Raw genomic sequence first — 24,570 nt, forward strand, 5'->3', positions numbered from 1 at the left:
CTTTTGAAGCCGGCATTGCAAGGTATTTACGTGCCAGATATGCTAAACATTTGTATGTCCCTTCATGCTTTGCCCATTATTCCAGAGGACATGCTTCCATGCTGATGATGCTCATTTAAAAAAATAATGCATTAATTAAATATGTAGCTGAACTCCTTGGTGGTGGCGGGGGGAGAATTGTATGTCTCCTGCTCTGATTTACCCACATTCTGCCATATATTTCATGTTATAGCAGTCTTGGATGAGGACCCAGCACATGTTGTTGTTTGTTTTCACATTAGATTTGATAAAATGCAAAGAAGGTACCAATTTGAGATTTCTAAAGATAGCTACAGTACTTGGCCCAACGTTTAAGAATCTGAAGTGCCTTCCAAAATCTGAGACGGATGAGGTGTAGAGCTTTCAGAAGTTTTAAAAGAGCAACACTCCGATGCGAAAACTACAGAACCCGAACCACCAAAAAGGAAAATCAACCTTCTGCTAGTGGCATCTGACTCAGATGATGAAAATGAACTTGCGTTGGTCTGCACTGCTTTGGATGGTTATCGAGCAGAACCACTTATCAGCATGGATGCATGGCCTCTGGAATGATGGTTGAAGCATGAAGGGACATATGAATCTTTAGCACATCTGGAACGTAAATATCTTGCAATGCCGGTTACAATAATACCATGCAAAGGCCTGTTCTCACTTTCAGGTGATATTGTAACCAAGAAGTGGGCAGCATTATCTCCCATAAATGTAAACAAACTTGTTTGTCTGAGCGATTGGTTGAAAAAGTAGCAGGACTGAGTGGGCTTATAGACTCTAAAGTTTTACATTGTTTTATTTTTGAATACAGTTATTTTTTGTACATAATTTTACATTTGTAAGTTCTACTTCCATGATAAAAAGATTGCACTACAGTACTTGTATTAGGTGAATTGAAAAATACTGTTACGTTTGTTTTTTTACAGTGCATGTATTTGTAATAAAAATAAAGTGAGCACTGTACATTTTGTATTCTCTGTTGTAATTGAAATCAATATATTTGAAAATGTAGAAAATATCCCAAACTGTTTAAATAAATGGTGTTCTATTATTGTTCAACAGCACGATTAATTTCTTTTAATAGCTTGACAGCCCTAATTTTAAGTGATAATTTGCTGAGGTATAATAGTAATAAAATTAAAATATATGAATATGCTTGCACAGTGTGTTCCCTCCACAAAGTCCAATATAATAAAACATAGTTAACAATGGATTGTCATGGTACTGTCTAGAATTTACGCTTCATAATCGGTGCTCATTCAGGGAGGAAGTTAGAGTCTTGTCTGAAGTATCTCACTGTTATGGCTGGAAGCTGTGTCTTTTGTTCATGGAAATCTGTGTTTTAATGCTCTTAATATTTTCATTTCATTCACTTGTTGGGATAATGGAAGAGATTGACACACAAACCCTGCTAAATTAACGCCTCTAGCAACTTGAACTGCTTCCCACTCAGTTACTGAGAGAAATCAACAATCAATGGTCACAAATAGCTGCTCTTTATATTTAATGATAAGTAAGCCCTATGGCCAAACAGTCTGTCTTTAGGGTATTACTGTATCCTTGGGACTTGATTCGGCACTTCAGTGGGACTATTTATGGTAGCAGTGAACACTGTCCGATTGTGTGTGTTGGATCAGCCCCTTAGGCGTTAATGAAATGTCCTTAATCTTGGTTTGAGTCAAGTTATTTGTCTTACGTTATATTCTTGGATTACCTTTCTCCACTAGCTGGGTTGCAAATGAAATGAGCTTAGAGGCAGGGGAACTGGAAAGTGAAAGTTGGGGGGGCAGTGCTGCCTCTGTTGTGCTCTCAAAGAGATGGGAAGTTGTGCATGAGTGTTCCAGCAACAACAAAGGCTTATTGGATATAAAGACAGTGCAGTCTTGCCTCATTAATTTGGATACTCCAGTGCCACAATATATAAATTTAAAAGACAGAACAGGAGCAGTGTTGCTTGTACAATGCCTAGCACAGTGGGATCGTGATCTAGATTGGAGGCTCTAGGGGCTACCGTGTTGCAAAAGATAAAGAAAATAATTAACAAAAATACCTCCTTAGAGCACAGACAAATGTGAGGCAAGGGGGAGAATATTTGAAATATGAAGGGGAGGATTGATAGACTTGTGTGTTGGGAAATGATAGCTTTGCAGAGCTTCTGTTGTCAGACTTAATATGTGCATTGAAATAATACACGTTGACTTACTGCAATTTAAATGTTTCTCAGGAGTTTTGCTGTATTAGCATAGGCACACCTGCCTGCAACACTCCCTACTGTTAAAGACTTAAAAGCCTACTTTCACATGGAACCCCCCAATTACCTTGAATTGTGTAAGTGATTCAGTGTTTGTACAAGCAGGGACTACCAAACAACTTTTCAATGGGCCATGAATCATGATTAAAACTAAAGGGCACAAGCTTACAGGCTTTATGTGCACAGAGCTGCCACAGTAGGAGTTTCATGTGTGGAGAGTATGCAGGACTGGACTCCTGGTCGCTAGAAGTGCAAGATTAATTCACTAGCTAACCCACTGTGGTGCCTGGCTCCTGAAAACACATCTTCCTCTTTAAAATAAATGTTTTTTACAAAAATTGAAAGTAGAGGAAATCTGCTGTGAATTAATAAATGTTGTCAATCAGTAAGTAAACCAAGCAAAAAAATTCTTACATAAAGTACTTAGTTCCTGCTAGATGGGAATTTAGTAATGTGCTCTCCCTTGGGCTTCATCTGCATGCTACTTGTAAAGTTTGACTAATGCAGAATATGGCAGCCTGCTTGCTTGGAAGTGCCATGTGCAGAGATAACTTCACTGCTGCATTCAGAGAGCTATGCTGATTTCTAATTCACTTCCGGGGACACTTCTAGTGGATGCTGTTGACCGTATAGCAATGAATGGCATGTTGGCTAAAATAGACATCATCACATTCCCTTGCGATACTTTGGTTGATCAGAAAAAGGTCCGGGAAGCAGATGGGATTCAGGAAGGGGCCTTCAGCTGTGCTGCTTGTATTTCCCCCTTCTTGATCTGAGAGAGGCAGAGCTGTGTAAGAGCACATTGCAAGGCCTTTCTTTTACCAGGCTTTTGTGAAAGGGTTAATCTTAGTGATGTTGAAAGGGTGTATGTAGGCCTAGGGGGGTGACCAATGAATATTGGGGATAAGGGGATTGATGTATTTGTAGATGGATGAGTAACTGATGAGCCCTTGGTGATGAGTGTGGCACAAAACCCTCAATACAGTAGAAAATCCTGCTTATAGACGGTCCTTGTTGATTAACTGAGCAAGGAATATAGTTTCGTTTTACATGATTTATAATTATTCTGCATGTGCCGTGTGGTTTGGTTTAAACTTTTATTAATTTTCATTAAGATGCCAGTACCTGGCACACTGGTAAATGTTTTCGGAAAATGTTTTGTAAAAACAAAATAACTTTCTTTAGCACTGACTCTGTCATTAATCTTTGCTGAAGAGTGAAGGGAAAAGGCCTTTTTTGTATACATGGTATGGAGATTATTGAAGTCTAAATTAGTTAAGGTTCTACTTTACTTTAGTTGATGTTCATTTGCAGTGTTTCTGCTTTTTTCAATACCGTAGCCTGAAGAAAGGGAATTGTGCCACAAAACTAAACATGTTAATAACTAGGCTTATGAAATAGCAGAGTAAAAATACTCCACTCTTTTTGAAGGAAAAAAATAAATAGTAAAATATTTAGTTGGAGGTGAAAGATCAATGTATTTAACTATAAGAAAAACTGTTAAGTAACATGTTGCCTGCCTCATCAAAATTATCGCTGGTCCCCATGTCTAAAAGGAAGCACTTCATTAAAATACTGCTTTTCATCACCCAGGCTTGTCAACCATTGGGTAATCCTACTGGACAAAACTATTATTCTGTCTACTTACAATAACTAGCATAGCACTCAGTATGCCCATCTCAATTATCTAAAAGAGATGTGTCCTCAAATAAAAACAGCACAAGGGAGTTAATGAAAATACTGACCTACTGCATGCGTAGGATAAGTGAGCGTTAACTGTTACACAATAGAGTTGCTTACTCTTATCCAGAGGTATTGCTGATTATAAAGATCCTACACAGATTTATATTTATTAAAATTCTTCGTTCCTTGTCCTTTTGATCAGAATAAGTTCTTATGAATTACAGCTAAGGAGAGTGTGGGTATTTTCATACCGTAACATGTTAGTTTGAGAGAGACAGAGCCTACAGGAACCTCCCCAAGGAAAGAAATGTAAAAAGGTATTTTGCTTGCAAGCAGGTATGGGTTCTTGGTCTCTGAGACTGTGTGTTTTCCGCAGAAGAAATCCACTGTCGTTATGAGCTGATGAAGGACAAGAGCCTAATTCGATCTCTCTCAGTTTGGGGAATCCCCTCTCCTTGCTCAAAACAGTGGTCAGAGATCCTCCTTTACAGAAATGCGTGATAGCTAATTCTAGAAAAATTGCTTAATGGGAAGAATTGGTAACCTCAGATAAAGGACGTGAATCGATCTGCTCATTTGAAAGGCCAATATGCATGTTTCCCTTATGTAATCTGTGTTGCATAAGTAATTCATTGTTTTTTAATAAAGTCCATCTTTAAGGCATGATTCTGCAACCCTCCCTCATGTGAGTAGTCACACTGACTGCACTGGGACTACTTGCACGTGAGTGAAGTCTACTCACATACACTAAGGATGAGAGAACTGGATCCTGTGTCCCAAACCACTTCACAGCCTTAGCTAATAAATATTTCCTGCTTGCTTGCAATACCATTCTATGAAAAACTGCTCCATGCTTCATCTCCTTTTTTGTCAGCTCAAATTATTTTTGTTCTGTTTCCATCGTACAGCGCTTTACCTCCACAACCATTGTCCTCAAAGCCCATGCCTGTTTTTCATAAAAGTAGCCTTTCAAGACATCTGTTAAAATCAAAAGTACTTTTTTAAATTGTAAGTCCTTGGTAATGGAGCCAGTTTCTGCCATAGAAAGAAGTAGAGGTATCTTAAATAGCAGAACAGAGTAAAGGAGATTGGACAAAGCTCTTAAGAATGGTTTAGTAAATAGCATTTAGTAAAGAGCAGCCAGAAGTAATGTAATGCTTAGAGACAGTTTAAGGTTTTTGGAGTAGAGTAGGGGTGGGCAAACTTTTTGGCATGAGGGCCGCATCAAGTTTCATAAATTGTATGGAGGGCTGGTTAGGGGAGGGGTCGTGGCCCGACCTCCACCTCCTCTCTGCCCCGCCTCCGGGACTCCTGCCTCATCCAAACTCCTCCCCCCCCCCATTCCCTGGTGGCCTCTCTGGGACCCCTGCCCCAACCACACACCTTCGCTCCCTGTCCCCTGATCACCCCTGGACCCCTACTGCCTCACCCAACCCCTCCTCTCATTCCTGAGAGCCCCCTGGGACTCCTGCCACATCCAACCCCCCCTTCTTCCTAACCACCCCCCCATGGACTCCTGCCCCCATTCAATCTCCTGCCCCTCCCCGACTGCCCTGACCCCTATCCTCACTCCTCCCCACGTCCTGAACTCCCCTGCCCTCTATCCATCCCCAACCTGCTTCCTGCCTCCTTACTGTGCTGCCTGGAGCGCTTGTGGCGCAACAGCCTCGCTGCCCGGGTGGAGCTGGGCCACGCTGCTGCTGCCGCCGCGCAGCACAGAGCACTGGATCAGGCCAGGCTCTGCAGCTGCTCTGCCCCAGGAGCTCACAGCCCCATCACTCAGAGCATTGCACCAGCAGCAGAGTGAGCGAGCTGAGGCTGCAGGGGAGGGGAAACAGCAAGGGAGGGGCTGGGGCTAGCCTCCTGGGCTGGGCCGGATGTGGCCCGCGGGCCGTAGATTGCCCGCCTCTGGAGTAGAGTCTGAAAATCAATGTATTGGTTCTGTTTCAATATTATTGTTCATGATTTTTTTTTTTAAAGATTTCTCAAAATGCAGAGAAGAACCACTCCATGGAAGATCTAAGCAACTCTATTATCACGGAAGAATTAAAAAAGGCTAATAGCCTTCCCAGTTTGGCTCCTGGCCGCAAAACAGCAGATCATGACAGACAACCCAAAGAGGGCTTTTTCCAGTTCCTTGGAAGCTTATTTAATATTGGATCAAAATCTTCTTTGGGAGAATCTAAACAGTCTGCCCTCCGAGATGGACACAACAGACCTGGAAAGGATTTGCAGAACCCACCTGCCCTTCAGGAAGATGGGATCACAACGCATCGGAAAACTGAAATATTTGTCATTTCCACTGCTGGAACAGAAGAGGTAGCAGTGCCTAAAGAAGAGCCTGCCTTGGTTAATATCAGGGAGGTTGGCTCTCAGGATATACAGACAGGACAGGAACAAGCTGCTGATGCACTAATGTAAGTTCTAAAATTTTAATACTTAAATTTAATATTAAAAATGTCTAATGGCTGCAGTGTTTTGTTTTCTTAGGAGAACAGAGAGAGACGGATAGGGAGAGAGAACTTGAGGTGTTTTTGTCTCTCACTTTTATAGTTCAGTCACCCTTTGAAATGTATTTTCCTGTGCGTAACTCCTTAGATAAAGTTCATTCCTGCTGTGAGGACAAGAGACAAGGAGTCTGGTGGAGAAACTGGCTGCTCGCTGTGTTTTCTCATCTCTGTTCGCTGAAATGCAGATTTTCCTTGCCTCCTGACTTCTTCCCCCTCCTGTCTGAGGATCCTGTTTAAAACCTCTATGTAAATTGGTGTAAATTCACATTCCTTTGCTTAAGGCAGACCTGTTTAACCAGTTCTGCCTAATCAATGGGTTCGAACATGTGCCTAATTGGTGAGTTAGGCACATGTTCATATGCCCCAACGTAGGAGAGGACATTTTCCCGAAGTATTAGAACAGTAGGGTAAGGGCTAGAGGGATCAGATAGTCCTGAAACACATTCAGCATTTCATGGGTGTGGAAGAAGGGAGGAATGAATTTATTTCCTTCCATAGCCTTATTTAGGCAATACCTATCAGAATTTTGTGTGGCCTTTTTATGTAGCATATTAATTTTAATATTTTTCCTGTACATATGTTTGGTTTTTTTTTTGTTGTTGTTCTTTTTTTTGCAAATAAGGATCCTGGATTTTAAATTTTTTCCATAGTCATCTGCCTTGTTATTTCCTATAACAACTTCTGTACTTTTTGTTTCCACTCTGCATTTAGCAGCTAGAAAATAAAGTAAAGTAGAACCTCAGAGTTACAAACACCAGAATTGCAAACCGACCAGTCAACTACATACTTCATTTCGAACCGGAAGTACACAATCAGGCAGCAGCACAGACCCCCCCCCCCCCCAAAAAGCAAATACAGTACCATACTGTGTTAAATGTAAACTACTATAAAAGAAAGGGAAAGCAGCATTTTTCTTCTGCACAGTAAAGTTTCAAAGCTGTATTAAGTCAATGTGTAGTTGTAAACTTTTGAAAGAACAACCATAACGTTTTGTTCAGAGTTATGAACAACCTCCACTCCCGAGGTATTCGTAATTCTGAGGTTCTACTATAGTGGATGTTGTCTCCATTCTGTATTACAAAATCTGTATTATGTCCCTTGTAATGGGACAGATTGTGCTATCTGGGTAACATCATCTGTGATTGACTGCAGGGTATGCGCATGCATGTACAATATATGGGGGAGGGGGTATATGTGTGAGAAAAATGCAATGTATGATTTTAAATAACTAGCTTCTGGTTACTATCTAGCATGTGAAATCATCGACAGAGAAGGACCCTGTTTTTTATCTTAACCCTAGGACTTGAAACATCTTTTTTGTAGCCCTCTGCACATTTATCTGAAATTTTGATTAGGATATGCTGATTGAGGTATCTATAGCAGTTCTCTTGCAACTGTATTTTTGTTGGCAAAGTGAGGGGGAAATAACACATTGGGATTTAAGAATGAAAGGGGGGACTTAACTTTTATTATTTTTTTTTATTTTATTCATTATTTTTTTTTGGACTATTGCTTTAAGTATATTCAATTCCACTTGTGAAATTGGGATTTTTCTTAATAACCTTTTTGATTCCTGCTTAAAAGAATTTCTTCCATATTGAATCACTTCTGGGATATTACTATTGTTGTCATTTATCTGTAGGTTTGACAGGCAGTCTTCTAACTACAAATGCTGAGGATGTAGCATCTGTGCAAATGCCCCTATGGTGTAGAGACTGAGAATGTGTGGTAATCAAAGCTCAAAAAAAAAATAAATTCTTGAAACCTTCTAGAGTGAGGCTGAGGCAACTGCCAGTCTAGTATTGCCACCATCACAAGGCTTTACCTTCTGCAATTTAAACAAGTAACAGTTGTATACTCTTTAGCCTGAGTTGTATTTAATTGTAACATGGTAAATCAACTTTTACTCAGATGGTTTATTGTGGTAGAGCACAAAAAATGCAGGGCTCTTTCAAGACAGAAGATGCAGCCCATGCCCTGAAAAGCTTACAATCTGCTTAATGCACTGTACACCTTTTACCTTTTTTAGAATATAACTTGCTTTCCCTGCTATTCAGTGAGCCCTTGAAGTGTATCTGCTGAGTATATTATTTGCTGAGTAATATATTCACCTCATAGTATATGACTGTCCCTCAAACAAATGTATCAAATATTGAATATTCCCCAAATACTGTTTAACAGGCCTACTTACTACACCACTCTCTTGCTGCAGCTGCTATTCTTTATTTTTTAATTATTTACCGCTTGTAGCTTGGTGGCCCCTAAGGGCGCAGGCAGGTTGGGCTCCATTGTACCAGGTGCCGTGCAAATATGGATTCCAATCCCTGCCCAAAAGACCTAGTCTAAAAAGATAATGGGAATAACAGGTCTACTCCCATCCTGGCTCCTTTCCACTTTTTCTCTTCTATAATAGATCCTGTGTATCTTTTCCTGCATTTCTTCAGTGGTTCCTATTTTTCCTTCTATTCCTCCCGCATTCCTCACCCTACTATTACCTCTTTTGCTTTCCCAGCAATGTGTTCTCTGCCTCCTCCCCTGTCTCTAGCATCCTCATTTCTTCCTCCCAGAATCTCTATGCATATTCTCCTCTACTTCTCTTTTCTAATTTTACGTCTCAATCTCTCCTGCCCACTCACTCCTGCCCTCTCGCGTGTGAATCTTGGAAACGTAACCAGACATCTAATATCCAGTGGAATAAAGATACAGGCCACAGACAATACCAAAAACGGGATAGTGGGAAGTAGGCCCTTGTCCAGGAGCAGCATGTGAGAAGCCATCCTTCCTTTTTTTCTCTTTCTCTCTCTCTTTCTGCTACCTTCCCCCTCCTCCAGCCTCCTGAGTGCTGCGGTGACATGATACATATCTACTCCTCTACCCCATCTCCTGCTTTCTAGCTACTGCAAGGTGAGTGTCTTTGGTAGGTTTAGCTTCTGATTTCCTAGGTCTTTGTACACTGTTGTCATCCCTTATCTCTCCAAGAAACAGAGTGAATATTAGTTGATTTTTGTCTGTTTGCCTGATGCCCACAGGATTATAAAAAACAAAGGTGAAAGCTGAAAAAACAGGTTATTTTTAATACTGCAGCAGTTTGTGCAAACTCTGAGCACTGGTAGCGGGGATGCGGGAGCCATCTGTCTGCAGACTAAAGCTGGAAGCTGAAAATTCCAATCCAGATGACATACCCCTGCTAGCTGTGAGATAGCATGCTAAAAATAGAAATGTAGCTACAGTGGTGCAGGCTGCGTCCCCTGAATGTGTACCTATGGTCTCTTACAGGACCTTACTCGGGGAAGCTTGCCCCTCCCCCCACTGCACACGCTTCGCTTCCTTTTTTAGCGTTCTAGCGCTAGTGTGGATGTATGCTTCATTCGTATGTGGAAGTTCATATTTTCATTCGTATTTTCTTCACAACTAATGAGGACTGCTGTGCAAATTCTGTTTTGTATACATTTTTCTCTTCTTGCATGTTTTGAAAATTAGTTTGCTGCCTGGTGTGTGATCTATGACTTACACACCATGTTGGTTTTAATTTACATTGTCTACATTTGAAAATTGCACTGTTTTAACTAAAGATGTGAGTTTTAAATCAGATTAGTTAAAGTGCTGCAAATTCCTGTGTGGACACTCTTATTTCAGTTTAAACCAGACTTTTCATTTTAGATTAAGTTAATTAGCAGTAAGTTTAAGCTAAACCAAATAAATGATGGCACTGAGGTTTGCACTGATTTAACTAAATCATTGTAAAAACAGATTGCAGTTATAGTAGTGCAACTTTCTCTTGTAGCCAAGGCCTTACTCAAGAAGTCCCTGTACTACTTCCTGCTGTGTTGTAGCACTCTTCCTTTATTATACAAGTTTAAAATAATTTCTCCTGCTTCCCACAGTACTAGCTTCCTCCCTAAGTATTAACCAATAGAAATGACTCTCACTAAATGTCATTAGATTGTAAAAGTGCTCCTGATTGCAGGCATTTTATCAAAATGGTTTTGGACAGTGTAGTGAGTGGAGTAATTAGAAGGCACTTGGGAGCTAGAAACAGACAACATTAAAGGAGAAAAGACAAATGGAAAAGGACAGTGAAGAGAGAGAGAGAAGTGACTGGGAAAATGAGGGGACCTGGGGGAAGGGATGGTGGGAATATGCCTATTTGCTTTTCCTGGTCTAGAGTATAGATGTCTGAGTGCATTTGAGGTAGGTCCACTCATAGTATTCATTTAAATTGTGACTATAGCTTCCAACCTAGACATGACAGAAATCATAGAACAAATCAAGAGTTTAATGATGCCCAGCCCTGCATTATTGAGCTTCCTTTCCCATGAGAAATACTTGCATGAATTTCACTTAATTCTAATCTGCTGAAGATTAATTTTGGGGTTATCTATCATTAAATGGGAGGATATGTTGATAAGCAATAGCAAGAGAATTACTAGAGTGCATAATCCTCATCAGCATTATTACTGTTTTTGTTTTCACAACTAGATACCCCCGGAATGGTCATTGGTATGTCTACCCATGTATTAAAGGTCCTGTTTTATTAACCACTACTTTCTGGAAGCAATGTTTTGCAAAACACTAGAAAATCAAAGCATACTGTCCTATAGTCTGAGGTTAATTTTGCACTCAGTGGGAGGCCTCAGTTTTGGAAAAGACTCAAGTTTCCAGGCCTTGAGCCAAAGAAAGTGGAATTCATGAGCTTAGTCAGTGCATATGTGAGGGACAATGGACATAGGCCACATTATTCTTCCCGCATCCCAGCTGACTGATTCACAGAGGCAATTATCCCTAGAGGGGTTTTGGTCCTCTTGTCCAGATAGAAGTGAGTGGGAAAGGGAAAGGCAAGAGGAAAAAATAGCGATATGGAGCAAGGTTATTAGTTACTATTAAAATAAGGTTTTATAGTTGAGAAAACCATACGAGAGCTACAGCATGGAAGGTATGTGAAGATGGTGACCTGGTAAGAGTCTCAAGTTAAGGTACCATTTGATTTTTCCACGTGTTTGAAATTGTTGATGATTTCATTGCAATTAAGAGCAATCATCAGAGACTTTTTGCACTGTTAAATGCAGAGTTGAAGGAGGAAAAGATAGTGATATGCGTAAAATACTACTGTTAATAACACTACATTTAACTGCAGAACGAGGAGTGTAAAGTAGGTTAATGGTTGCTAAGCTTAACAAAAATCTCTTATTATAAAAAAGGATTGATGTTTTTATAATCTCCACTGGTTTGGGACTGATACAAAGGTGAGAAACTCAGATTTGTTTTTTGCCTTTGCATTTCTCCTCAATTATGTTAAAAGCCAGTTACCCTGCAAACCTACTGTATTCCTGGATCAATAGAATAGGAGCAAAACAATCTGAAAAAGTAGTTTGCTTCTATCCTGTGTGTTCTTGTCACACTCTTGTCTTTTAAGTTATTCTAAAAGGAAATGGAATGGGAGAACTCATAAAATAGGGCCCCAAATAGTAAACACATACAGTATTACTGCATAAAACTCTTGTCTCCGACCACATGGAATTATTTAACTGACTTTCCAATGTATATCACATTTTACAGACACATTAGATTAGGTCTTAAATTTCACACACTTAAGACAGGACTGCACTTACAGGACTGCAACAGTGCAGTTGCACTACTGTAGTATTTCAGTGAAGGTGCTACTGTGCTGACGGGAGAGCTTGTCTCATCGGTGTAGTTAATCTGCCTCCTCCAGGCGATATCTATGTCAGTGGGAAAGCTTCTCCCATCTGCACAGCATTTTCTACACCAGGGGTTAGGTCAGTATAACTGCGTCACTTGGGGTGTAGATTTTTCACACCTCTGAGCACATACCAGTAGTTCTACCAATGTAAATTTATAATGTAGACTCAGCCTAAAGGCCTGATCTTTCAAAACACTCCTGGGTGTGGTTCCTGCTATCATAAGTACCCCAGCTGAATTCACAACACTTCTCTTAATAGTGCTCTGTATGTTTCTGTAGGTAAGACTCATAAACTCTACCATTCATTTTGCTCTTTTCCTTTTCTGAAAGATGTTTTGCACAGTATTTTTCCACAGCCAGGAGTTATGCATTTTGTTTTGTTAGGTATTAAGTGTGTGTATATATTGTTAGATTGAACAATATTATTTTTGAATAGAACTAATGACTTAGAGGTTTATTGTTGTCTGCTTGACCTAACCTAGCTTCTAGTAAGTTTTTGTAATGTTCAGTAACAATAAGTGGATGTAGTGTATAATAAAATGTTCAACAATAGTACTTGCAAAACTGCACAACTTATTTTTGGATTTAGCGAGCAGCCTTATTACACAGATTGCTGAAATATGTTGACTAGAGGAAAGCTAAAGTTTCATGCAGATTAAATACATTTTGAAAATACTAATAGTTTCAGTTATGAAAGTCTGAGGAGTTGGTAAAATACACTCTGTCATCTTGGCTATTTGGATTGCCCATTGACACTGGATGATGGTGGTGGTGGTATTTCTTCATACCCAAAGATTTTTTTACAATTTGGATTGAATATATCGCTTTTCCATAGTGTATTTGAATTTAATCTTTAATAGCTCGATTTAATATAAAAATTCTATTGTTAATAAATAGGAAGATGATAATTTGTATTGCAACACTAAACAAACTGGATTTTATGTGGAAATACCTCACATTTGGTAGGCTGATGATTATATATAATGCTCATATCATAATACCACATATGCAGTGAATTTTTGAATTTTTATGTTTTGGCTCTTACCCTATGAACACACATACATCCGAGTCACTTTACCCAGATGAGTAGCCCCATTGAGTTCAGTGGGACTGCTCACATGCCTAAATGTTTGTACAACTGGGGACTTGGTACCATATGAACAATATGGAATTGAGAGTTTATACTGCTCAAGTCCATACAGAATGGAACTCTGATTTTTAAAATGAAAAATTTGTATCTTTTTAATTGTATGTTCGGGATATATACAGAATGATTGTGTACTCTCATTGATCCTCATTGAAAGAAATAAAATCCTTTATTTTTCTGCCCAATTTTATTAGTGAATGAACAAAAATACCCTGCTTCTCACTTGGATTATTTGCATAAAAATCCCTTAATTAGAGTAAAAACCTCCTTGTGGAGGTGGATTAAATATGAACTGCAAGGATATGTCTATGCTGCAGGTAGGAGCATGCCTTCCAGCCTGTAGACAGACACGTTACCTGTGCTTGAGCTAACATGCTAAAAATAGAAGCGTGGATGTCATGGCACAGGCTAGCTGCCTCGACTGCAATTCCACCCAACCTCCTGGGTCCGAGCTCAGGTGGCTACCACAAGCCACCACCTGTGCCACAATAGCCACACTGCTATCTTTTGAGCATTAGCTTGAGCAGAGCTAACGCCTTTGTCTACCAAGGCTAGGAGGTACGTTTTTGTTGCAGTGTCGGCATACCTCTATGCTATGCTAAGACTGCCCGTGGTTTTTTTGTCTGTATTTTTATAGTCTAGTTAGTCTTACATTATAAATCAAAATCTTCACTTCCCTGTTTTTGCTGGAAGGCTCTCCAGTGCACTGGAGAGCTACAAGCGGAAGGCAGACATCACACTCACCTGCAACTGTGTGCTGCAACTTTCCCAGCCCTCAACTAAGAAGAAGGAAGACACCAAGTCAGACTGTTTAACAAATTTTAGGGGGGAGACTTGTTTTTTGTTTAGATAGAGTTAACACAAAAGAGCTTTTTAAACACTCTGACTCAACATCCCTCTCCCCTCAGTTGAAGGCTGGAGAGCTGCAGATCAGGTTCAGCTGTATGTGATCTCACTTGCCCATCCTAGTTCTCCAAAGTCCTCCAGTAAAAACAGGGAAGTCAAGATTTGCAATTCCCGTTATTTTCTTATGTGAAAAAATAGAATTTTTTGGAAGGTTTGGGTGATAAGGAAAAGCTTTGAGGTCACCCTTATTACAGCATGAAAGAGTAGTAAAAGATAAGTAACATATTTTTCTTTGAAGTTAAATATAAGACTAATTAGTGCCTGAATCCACCAAAAATATTTCCCAAGTTTCAGGGCTCTTTAGTTAGATATTTCCTCCAGCACCCAAACAGACTTTCCTCATTGCTGTTCTTCTCCATTCACTGCCCTTCTCTCAGTCCCTACTTCCACTTCCTCCCTGTCCTGTACCTTTGGTCCAGAAAGCATCAAATAACTGTATTTTCCCACAAACATTTTTTGCCTCTTACAGTTCTTTTCTGTCTTAGAATCATAGAATATCAGAGTTGGAAGGGACCTCAGGAGATCATCTAGTCCAACCCCTTGCTCAAAGCAGGGCCAATCCCCAAACAGATTTTTGCCCCCGATCCCTAAATTGCCCCCTCAAGGATTGAACTCACAACCATGAGTTACCAGGTCCAAATTCAAAAGCAAACAAATTTCTCTAGCCATTTTCAGTTTTAGTGACCCTAGATTTTACTGTTAACATTAGTAGGGTAAAATGTTTTCAGACGAGTGTGACTTAATTTGAAGATGTACCCTTATATAGGTCTCTTTGATGGTGTTACTTTATAATAAAACTTTTGTGTTTGTAGGCATACCCATATACTGTGTTTATATTATCCTAGTATAAAGAAAACTCTTGATGTATTTATAGCATCATTAGAAGTTGGTTTATTCTGCAATTTAAAAAAAAAGTAGTATTGTATCATTTGTTCTCCAAATCAGCAACGATATCTAAGACTGTTTCAATATTCTACTGCACTAAAATGATGTTTTTTTGTTACAGGCAAACTGAATGTAAGCCGGATGCACCAGCAGTTACTTATGCAACATATCGGGGTTCTGTACGGATTAAGCAGCTACTAAAGAAACAAGCAGAGGAGGCACTAAGAAGAGAAGAAAATACTGAAGGCAAACATATTTTCACTGTGACTGGAAATGGAGACGTCCAAACTGCTATACGTCCAAACTCACCATCTAATGTAAGAGTAGAAATTACAGGACACCTGTCAAAAGAGAATCAAAAGGATGATGCTAAAAATGGCAAGGAAAATGTTAAAGCAAACCTCTCTGCAGTTAAAATGGAACTGAAAAAAACAGATGTTGCTAAAGATATCTTAGATAGCAGTGAACATGGAACAATTGAAAACACCTCTGCTTCATCCACTGAAACTAACTCCAACAGCAATCACATTGGAGAACTGGACTTGTTTGTTTCCTTAAATCATGCACCAGTTTCTGATACACCAGAAGTTAATAGAACTCATTTTCTAGACTCAGTATTGTCAGTCAGAGACAACCGTAATTCCAATTACCAATTGGATTCTGTTAAAACAAATTCTGGAAATAACAGATTGGAAAAGAGGGAGAGAATGTTAGAAGAAACAGAAGCTCAGTTTCAATCAGATAATAATGCCACTTTTAGCTTTGATAAAGAAATAAATTCTTGTGTTCAAGTATCTCATGAAGACTCTCAGGAGACAATGCAAAATGATTGTGTGAGTTCATCCAAAACAAAGAGAGGAGCAATTGATAAAGAACTACCATTGGTAGAGGGTCAATATGCCTGTAATAGTCATATTGGTAGTCAGTTGGAACTAAAGTTGGATGCCCAGATGTCCCCCTTCAGTAGCACTGCATTTCAACATCAGGCAGATAAGTGTATAGAAAATGCAAGTAAAGATAATGGTCCAAGGATGGATGATTCACAAAAATATGTGGTGGCTGATGAAAGGGAGCAAGAAGCACAAACCTTTCTAGCTAGTGTTCATTTTCCTTTAAATCAAGCATGTACTGAAAAGTTATCGGAGTCTGTGAAGGACATAAAATTTTGTGGAGTCAATAAATTGATGGTAATAGACAGTCTGCCCGCTTCAGTACCATCTGCCAAAATTGTTCGAGATACTGGCATGGACATAGTAAACAGTCCAGATATTAAACAGTTTAATGAGTCAGGGAAACCAACTCATGCCCAGAATGATCCCTCAGTAATTCTTGAGGGTGAATCTAAGGATATCAATACAGAGAATACTTCCGTACCTTCCCTTGAATCTGAAGATGTTGAAACCGCTAAGGTTTCATCTAAGTCTTCAGAGGTAAATGTTGCTGGCATATCTCCATCAGCCCTTGAATGTGGAAGTGTGAAGTCCCATATGCCACCTCCTGTCTTAGAATTTGAAGATGCCTGCCTTAGCAAAGCTATAACACCTGTCCATATCGCCAAGATTTCTCCTCCAGTCCTTGAAGTTGAAGATGGTAGCTTGGCTAATATTGCTTCTCCTATCCACAGATCTGAAGATGAAACCATGGCCAAAAAAGCAACCAACTTACAAGATGTTAAAAAAACCAACATTTCTCCCCCTGACCGTATGCATGAAAGTAGCAAGCCTCTTAAATCTGAAGGGATGACCCTCCCCAACAATGTAGTTCCTGCCAGGGTGCCCAACCTTACTACTCCTTCCCTTAAAACTGGTGAAGTCTTTGTATCTAAAACATCAGTTTTATCTACAGAGGGTAACAGGTCAAAGAATACTTCTCAGACTCATGAAACTAGAGATAACAGGGTAGAGGAGATTGTTCCTAAAACTGTGAATGCCAATATGACCAATATTTCTCCTCCTCCCTCTCAGTCTAAAGAAATCTGCTTCTCTAAGTTTTCCTCGCCTGCTCTTAAATCACAAGTGAATACCTTTTTTGAGGTTCCTCATTCTTCCCTGAGGTCTGGAAAAGATGTTTTGACCAATCATTCTTCTTCTATCTTTGAAAAGGGTGTTGGTTTGGAGATTATTTCAGTGACTAGACCTAATTCTGAAGATAGCAGTCTGGTGAAGATTTCTGCTAAACAGGAAAACAGTAACAATTCTAAGATGGCACCTGCCATACTTAATTCTATAGACTTCAGCCAGTGCAAAATACTTTCTTCTGCTTCTAAATCCGAAAATGTTAGAATTGCTAAATTATCGGTTACATCTGACAAGGTCAGTGACTCCAAATGTGCTTTTCTTGAAGGTGATACGCCTAAGATGGTGGCTTCTTTCTTGGAAAATCGAGATGTCAGTGCACCTACAATTATTTCTCCTGTGCTTGAAAATGCAGATGTCAGTATGACTCAGATTTCACCTTGCTCTGAAGACATCAATGCTAAGCGTACATCTTTTCCCCTAGAATCTGATGTCATTTTAACTGAAAGTGACTGTCCTACTCCTAACTCACAGGATGTTTGCATTCCCAAGCTTGCTTCTCCTACTCTGAAGTCTAAAGAAATCTCCAAGCTTTGTCATTCTGCCCTTGAAACAGCAGATGTCTTGGACAGTATTAATTTCCCTATTGTTGAGTATGAAGTTGTTAAAAAAGGCAAAATTTCCTCCAGACTTAGAGTTAGTGATGAGACTGATTATGTATCTCCAGATGTACCTCCTGCCCAAAAGGTTGAAGATGCCTGGTTAACCAAATCCATAACATCAGCTACCTGTCCTTTGGAACTTGTGGAAGTGAGTTCTAGTATAGACTATAGTAAGGATGTGCGCAGAACTCCTACAGAACATGTAAATCTTTGTGACCATATTCCTACAATGAAAAAAAAACGAGCTAAAGTGAATGATCACACAGCTTCGTTTACAAAATCAAGCAATGTCTGTCCTCAGAAAACATGGGTAGATATGGAAACAGGAAAGCAAGTGCACATGGAATCCCAAGACACTGCTCTATTTAAAAAAGCTGATGAAATTGTTGATGCGGTTTTACACTTGGCCACAGAAGAAATAAGATCAAAACGAGCAGCTGGTGTTTATCAGCCTTGTGGCAACAAGGACAATTTAATAAAGCTGGATATCCTAAAAGAACAGAAAACTGGAAACATACAGTTGGAAACAAAAGTAAAACATTTTAATGAGAGCTATGCAGGAAGCTCCTCTGAAGTTAAAGGAAAGGAGACAGTTGCTACAAATGCTCAGACTGAAAAGATACCATTTAACATCACTCATAAAACTGACCTACATAGTTCAATATCACTAAAAGCAAAAGAAATAATTGATGAAGTTATTAACTCAGCCAAACAAAAACTGATTTTTAATCAGCTTGAAAACAATGAGAGCAGGAGCCCTTCTAAAAATGTTGTGCTTAAACACAAGACTGAATTCTCAAAGACTCTAAACACTGATGTTCAAGTAGCTGCCAAAACGCAAGAAATAATCAAAGAACCTTTGGGTTTAAACCAAATAGCCAAGGAATTGACCCAGAATGTTGCTAGGGACTGTGAAAAAGCAGGCTGTTCAGTTCCGTTACTTCTAAACAGTGTAAAAGGGAGCACAGATTTGACCATAGGAGGAGAAACGGTACCAAATAATGTACTTTCACATCAAAGAAATGGACTTCTACATTCTGATGATTTAACAAGTCTGGAATCTGACCTTGCAATAATAGCAAAAGATGAATGCTCTAAAACTGTCTATGATAGTACATTTATTACAGAAATTGGTGATAAAACTAGCCTTTGGACAGCGAGCAATAAATCTGAGGAGACTTTACATGTATTAAATGGAGATACTGTTATAATTGAAGAGAGGATGCCACCATTACAGTTAAAAGATTTGTGCAATAATACAAATGTACCAGAACATATATCAATGCCAACCTTGACTTTTAATTCGTCATCTTTCCTGCATGATGAAGACTATACCAGCATACCTAGCAAATCCAAAGATGAAAGTAGTCTTTCAGGTTTAGACAAAAGTTGTGCAGGTAAATGTCTGCCAGAACTTTGTTGCAAGGAGGAGGATTCTGTGTTTGTACAGGAAAAAGCAAACCGAAAAGATTCACAATCTGACAGTGAAGAAGGCAGTGGAAAAACAGAGGAAGCAAATGAGATACCGCAGGATAAAAACAGATTAAACACACAGTTCATTGTGTCTGAATCATCTGTAACTGTTAAGGACGTTGAAGGGAAAATTTGTTTCAACTCAGATTTTGCCAATAAAGATGAGACACTGAAATCAACACTGATGATGGATCAAGATTTACAAAGAGATAATGCACTTGACGAAAAGAGTCTGAATAATAATAATGATACAGAGGAACTGACAAATCTCTTAGCCTTTTCTCCACAAGATGAACAGTGGGAAAGCAATTCTTTATCTACTGTACTGTATGAAGGCTCCCCTCAAGATGAGAACCAGTTCGTTTCAACTGACAAAAAGCAAGCTCACTTCATCTCTCCTCCTGACCTATCCATGGATAATATTGAACATCTTTTGATGTATGAAACAGCAAAGAGCAAATATGAGCCTGTCGATGCTTATGAAAAAGACAGCAAATTAAATGAAACATTAGATAACTACAGCTCGGAGTCATTTATGACAGTGGAGGCTAAGCGGTTTAAAATTTACCCATTCTCTTTGTCTCCTATATATGAAGATGACAGCCCACAAGAAGACCAGCTGTCTATTGATGTCTCACCAGGAGACCATTCTAATGGAGAATCTAAAGACGATGCCAACCACTCCTCATCCGTCTTGTCACTTCTTCAGTCTGTTTCTGAGCGTTTGAAATTTAGTAACCAGTTCAGTGAGGAGGATGAGGAGCAATCTTATGAAGAAAACATGGTGGATGTTCAGAAAGAAGACTCTATTATGAGCCAGTGGACAGGCAGCTCAAATATGGTGCTTCTAGAAAATGACCAAGAAAGGGCTCCACTTTCCAAACAGACACTCATATATTCAAAAGAACCTCTTAGCTCTAGACAGCAATCAGAGCCATTTCCAGAAGAAGCATGTCTTTTTCCTAATCCGACACATTCTGCTCAGTTTCAACAGAAAACTGATGCTGCCACGAAACCTCTCTCTAGGAGTGTGTATTACCAGTATTTTCAGACAGCCAGCAATTATTCGTGTGAGAAGGGAACCAGATTTGGAAGCGCCCTTCAGGATGGATTATTGCCAAGGGTTCATAAGTCTCAAGACAACAATTTGCCAGAATCAGGAGCTTTTCCAGTGGTAAGTTTTCATGTTCTGTAAGTAATAACTAAAATGATGCTGAACCCAGTTGAAATTACCATCTTTTTTTAAAAAAAATCTTAACTGTTGTATCTAAATTCATTCTGTTGTAGGGTATGAGGTAAGCCTATGATTGCAGACAATTAAGTTTTCTCATTGAAGCATTTTATAAATAAATGCACCCACTTACTGGGACCAGATCATAAACAATAGAGAAGATCCTGCAGCTTCTAACAGTAAAACAGCAAGTAAATAAAAATATGCTTGTCCTTGAATGGCATTTTAAATGTGAAGATGACTGGGATGAGGCACACAGAGTGTTCAAGGAGGGGAACAGAATTGTCTTTATATGAAAAACTGTTCTTTTACATTTACTCTACTTTTGATTTTATTATTCCTTTGCTCCCTGAGAATAGGGTTCAGTGTTTGGTGTATCCTTCAATTCTTCCGTAGGTTCCAACTCAGGCTATGTCTACACTTACAGTGGCATATGAATACAGGCATTGCACACCCTTACCCCCAGCATAGGTATAAATATTGTAGATGGGAAGCACTGCTTATGTGAGTAGAGTACAGACGCATCAGAATATTAGGGTGTAAGCTCTACACATCTAAGCAGTGTCTCTCATGTCTACACTGCTGTTTTAGAAGTGTAGTGTCCAGTGGCCTCCTTCCTGGTGGAGCCTTTTCCCCACTTCAGCGAAAGGCTCCTGCAACAGGGAAATGATCTGGCAGTTGGGGAGGCAACTGGAAGAGGCTTCAGCATCTTCCCACTGCCAGAGCCTCTCACTGCTGCATGTAGCTACACATCACAGTGTGCACACAACCTGCTTTTCACTGTGCTACATATACCATACACTCTGCCACAAGTGTACACAAGGCCTCTGCTGCAGTCAAATATTCAAGCTTTTTCTACAGATTAGCACTCCTGTTTCAGTTTATTTAAAGCAAGGTCAGTTGAGAGGAGAGAAGTAGTATTTTGTGATGATTTGGGGAAATCAAAGAGAGTGCTTACAATTAAGAGTGTCATAGCCTGAAAAAGTAAGCTCTGGTGTGGTACAATATCTCTCTTTTCTAGTTTGAGGAAGGGTGTGTGTGAGAGGAAATAGTTCTACGTGGGTCTGATTTTCATTAAAGCTCTCCTAATCTAATATTTGTGGGCTTTTTAAGGATCATTTATTTGACCCACTGCATTAAACTGCCTAGGCCTAATTTGCATAACAATGAGGCTAGGATCAGCTGTTGTCACTGATTAAAGCAATATGTTTTAAAGGAATACTGGTCTTAAACAATTTTCTGTGCTACTATTGTAGTTTTAATAGTTATTTTCCACATCATTTTAATTTCAGAATCTTATTGACAGGAAAAGCCTCAAATGCAATCCAAGACCAGGAAAAGTAAGTGTGATCTTGTCACGGTGTAGGTAAATATGAATTAAATCACCATTAATATTTTATGGAGTAGCAAAATTTTGAAAGAAAACATGTTATGTCAAATTTGAGTACTTGTAATGCTGTACATGCTAATCATGAGATTAGATGCAAAAAAATTCTGGTCTAGGGGAAACCTACTTAGTTTGTCTGACTATTTAGTTCAGCAGTCTACAGTTGAAGAAAATATGTGCAATTCTGGTAGTGCATATACAAAATCAGAATCTGTTTAATAAAAAGCAAAAATTAGGAACCTAATGTATGTGTTGAAGTGCCCCTTGTTCACATATAATGTCTATTGTTTTAGATGATTATTTATGACATTCCTGGGGAGAAAAGTAAACGAGAAATATACCATGATCTATCAGATGCCACATCCTGGATCTTTCCAATAGGAACATTGCTTAGAATTATTAGAGGATGGTAAGAAATCCATGCCTTATTTAAATGGCATCTTTTCAGAAGATAAATGTGTGTATTTTTCTTGTACCTCTGCCTCTGTTATTTATAACACAAACCTGATATGCAGGGTGTCTTGTCTTGGTTTATAATTACAGTGGCATTTACAAGTAAAGCAATATGGTAAGTATTACTTCTGCTGGGAACTAGCTTAAAGCAGAAGGAAGTTTGTTTTGTAACCAAAGCTAAGTTTTCACAGTTCAATTTCATTAACCAAGTGATGTTGCAAAATGAGCTGTAAGGCATACATGCCCAACTGCTGTTTGAAACCTGGCATTAAAAAGGGAGCATAGAAGTAGTGGGATGCAGAAGAATATTTAGGATAGACTATATGAATCTTTCCTAATCCATTTGCAAAGTTTAGTGCAAAATGAGATAATAGATGCTTTGGAAAGCTAAGGCTGGGAATGCATCTGTCATACGTGTGTGCCCACAGTTATTTAATAGAGCATAGACTTATTGAAGTAAAGTATCAGAGGAGCAGCCGTGTTACTCTGAATCTATAAACGCGGCAAAGAGTTCTGTGGCACCTTATAGACTAACAAACTTAGGGGAGCGTGAGCACAGAACTCTTTGCCACTTTTATTGAAGTAAGTTCATCATACCGTTCAACTCCTCCTCACTATAATTCCGTTTTGTGGTAACATTAATATAGTTTGAGACTGGCCTAGTTATTTCTTATGTTTTATGCTTGTTTATTAACCACTGGATGCCATAGTGGTAGTTGCATGTTTTACCATTATATGGAATCGAGGACACGTCTCAGTTACTTTGTCTGGAACTAGGAAAGTAGGATGTTTAACTTGCTTAGCTTTTTCACTTACTGGTTAGATGTCTGGAAATTAAGGCTTTTAATCATGCTGGTTAGTTTGGGACACCGAGCTATCTAACAGAAGAGAAGAAATGCCTATTTTATTTAAGTACAGAAATGAAGCACAACTTAGGTAACAAGTGGAATATGACAAGAGAGAGACAGTGCATGAAGGGACACTGATAACGGGCTTAGTGGAAAGAGCTCTCTACTGAACTTTTCTAGCATGAGTGTTGTATTGCCATGGTTCTAGTCTGCATAATAGTTACAATTCTCTTAATGATTTCATTATTACAGCTGGATTTTGTATGAAAAACCAAAATTCCAAGGAGAGAAATATGTGCTAGAAGAAGGAGAAATGGTCCTGAATAGTCTTTGGGATCTTCGGGACATGAAACGCCATCCAAGGAACCTTGCAGTTGGTTCTATCAGACACGTAACAAAGGTATAGACTTGGTTGATAATAGGACACAAAATGCACACATTAACATCAATAGTAGCAGTGTCCTTGTAAGAACGGACACTGCATGTCTGCTGTGTGTTTCCTGTCTCGTTGTCTTCAGACTAGTGGCCAGCGGAACTTCAGACCGTTGATACAAGTCTCAGAGTTTTGGCTGCTTCTCTGAACCTTTGAAGCCTTTTGATTCTTAGCTCTCTGTCCAATTCTTCACCTTTCTTCTTCCCAACCCAAGACTGTAGTCTTCACTTTCTTCTTAAGTGCCTGAGTCTACTCATCTTTCTCTGAATGTAATAAGCAGTTAGTTTATATACTCTTGCCCCACAAAAACCCTCAGTCTGACTCATTGGTGCCCCTTCTTTGTCACAAATATTTGATTGCCCAATTAATTTAAGTAATAGGAATTAATTCTGATTCTTTGTTACAAACATTTTTCTGTTAAACATTGTACTATTCACCACAGCCTGTCTGGTTCTCCTTTTGGGCACTAATGGTTACTAATTATTATCTGTACCAAATATCCTCTAAAAATTATGCTTTACCATTTTCCCATAGTGTTTTTTTTCATAGTTACTGTAATATTCTTGCTGATAATATACTGATGGGTGTAATAGACTTAAGATCATTAGATAAGACACAGTTCAGAAGACTGGCAATGATGTTCAGTTAAGTGAGTCCCTTTTGAGTAGGTAAAAGCCAGATTTCACTTGTGGAAATAAAATATGGGACTGGAAAAACACACTGCATAACTCAAATAACAAAAACAAAACATGAACCTCAGCCTAACCTTTCTCCCCAAGCTTAGCTGTTCCCAGGATCTCCCTGTAGAATCTACTCTATGCCAGCTCTAGTCCCTGTGCTACAGAGAAATGTCTTGTATCTTGATTAGAGTTAAAATCCACCTGCCAATGTGAGTCAGCAGTCATTACTCTTAATGTTTTTGCAGACCTGAGCTTAGGATGGCTCCCCAGAGGAG

At 39.2% G+C, this 24,570-nt stretch overlaps 1 protein-coding gene across 3 annotated transcripts in view; it reads left to right on the plus strand.

The window, feature by feature from the left end:
* The window catches only part of CRYBG3 (crystallin beta-gamma domain containing 3), a 135,904-nt gene that overhangs the window by 49,336 nt on the left and 61,998 nt on the right, over window positions 1-24,570 (plus strand). For all 3 annotated transcript variants that reach the window (XM_075072861.1, XM_075072862.1, XM_032805037.2), the window contains exons 3-7: window positions 5,945-6,381; window positions 15,235-20,437; window positions 21,787-21,834; window positions 22,175-22,290; window positions 23,435-23,582. In XM_075072861.1, the coding sequence (XP_074928962.1) occupies window positions 5,945-6,381; window positions 15,235-20,437; window positions 21,787-21,834; window positions 22,175-22,290; window positions 23,435-23,582 (5,952 nt within the window). The remainder of the gene's footprint in view (window positions 1-5,944; window positions 6,382-15,234; window positions 20,438-21,786; window positions 21,835-22,174; window positions 22,291-23,434; window positions 23,583-24,570) is intronic.

The sequence above is a fragment of the Chelonoidis abingdonii genome, chromosome 1, assembly GCF_003597395.2.
Source record: "Chelonoidis abingdonii isolate Lonesome George chromosome 1, CheloAbing_2.0, whole genome shotgun sequence".
NCBI lineage: Eukaryota > Metazoa > Chordata > Testudines > Testudinidae > Chelonoidis > Chelonoidis abingdonii.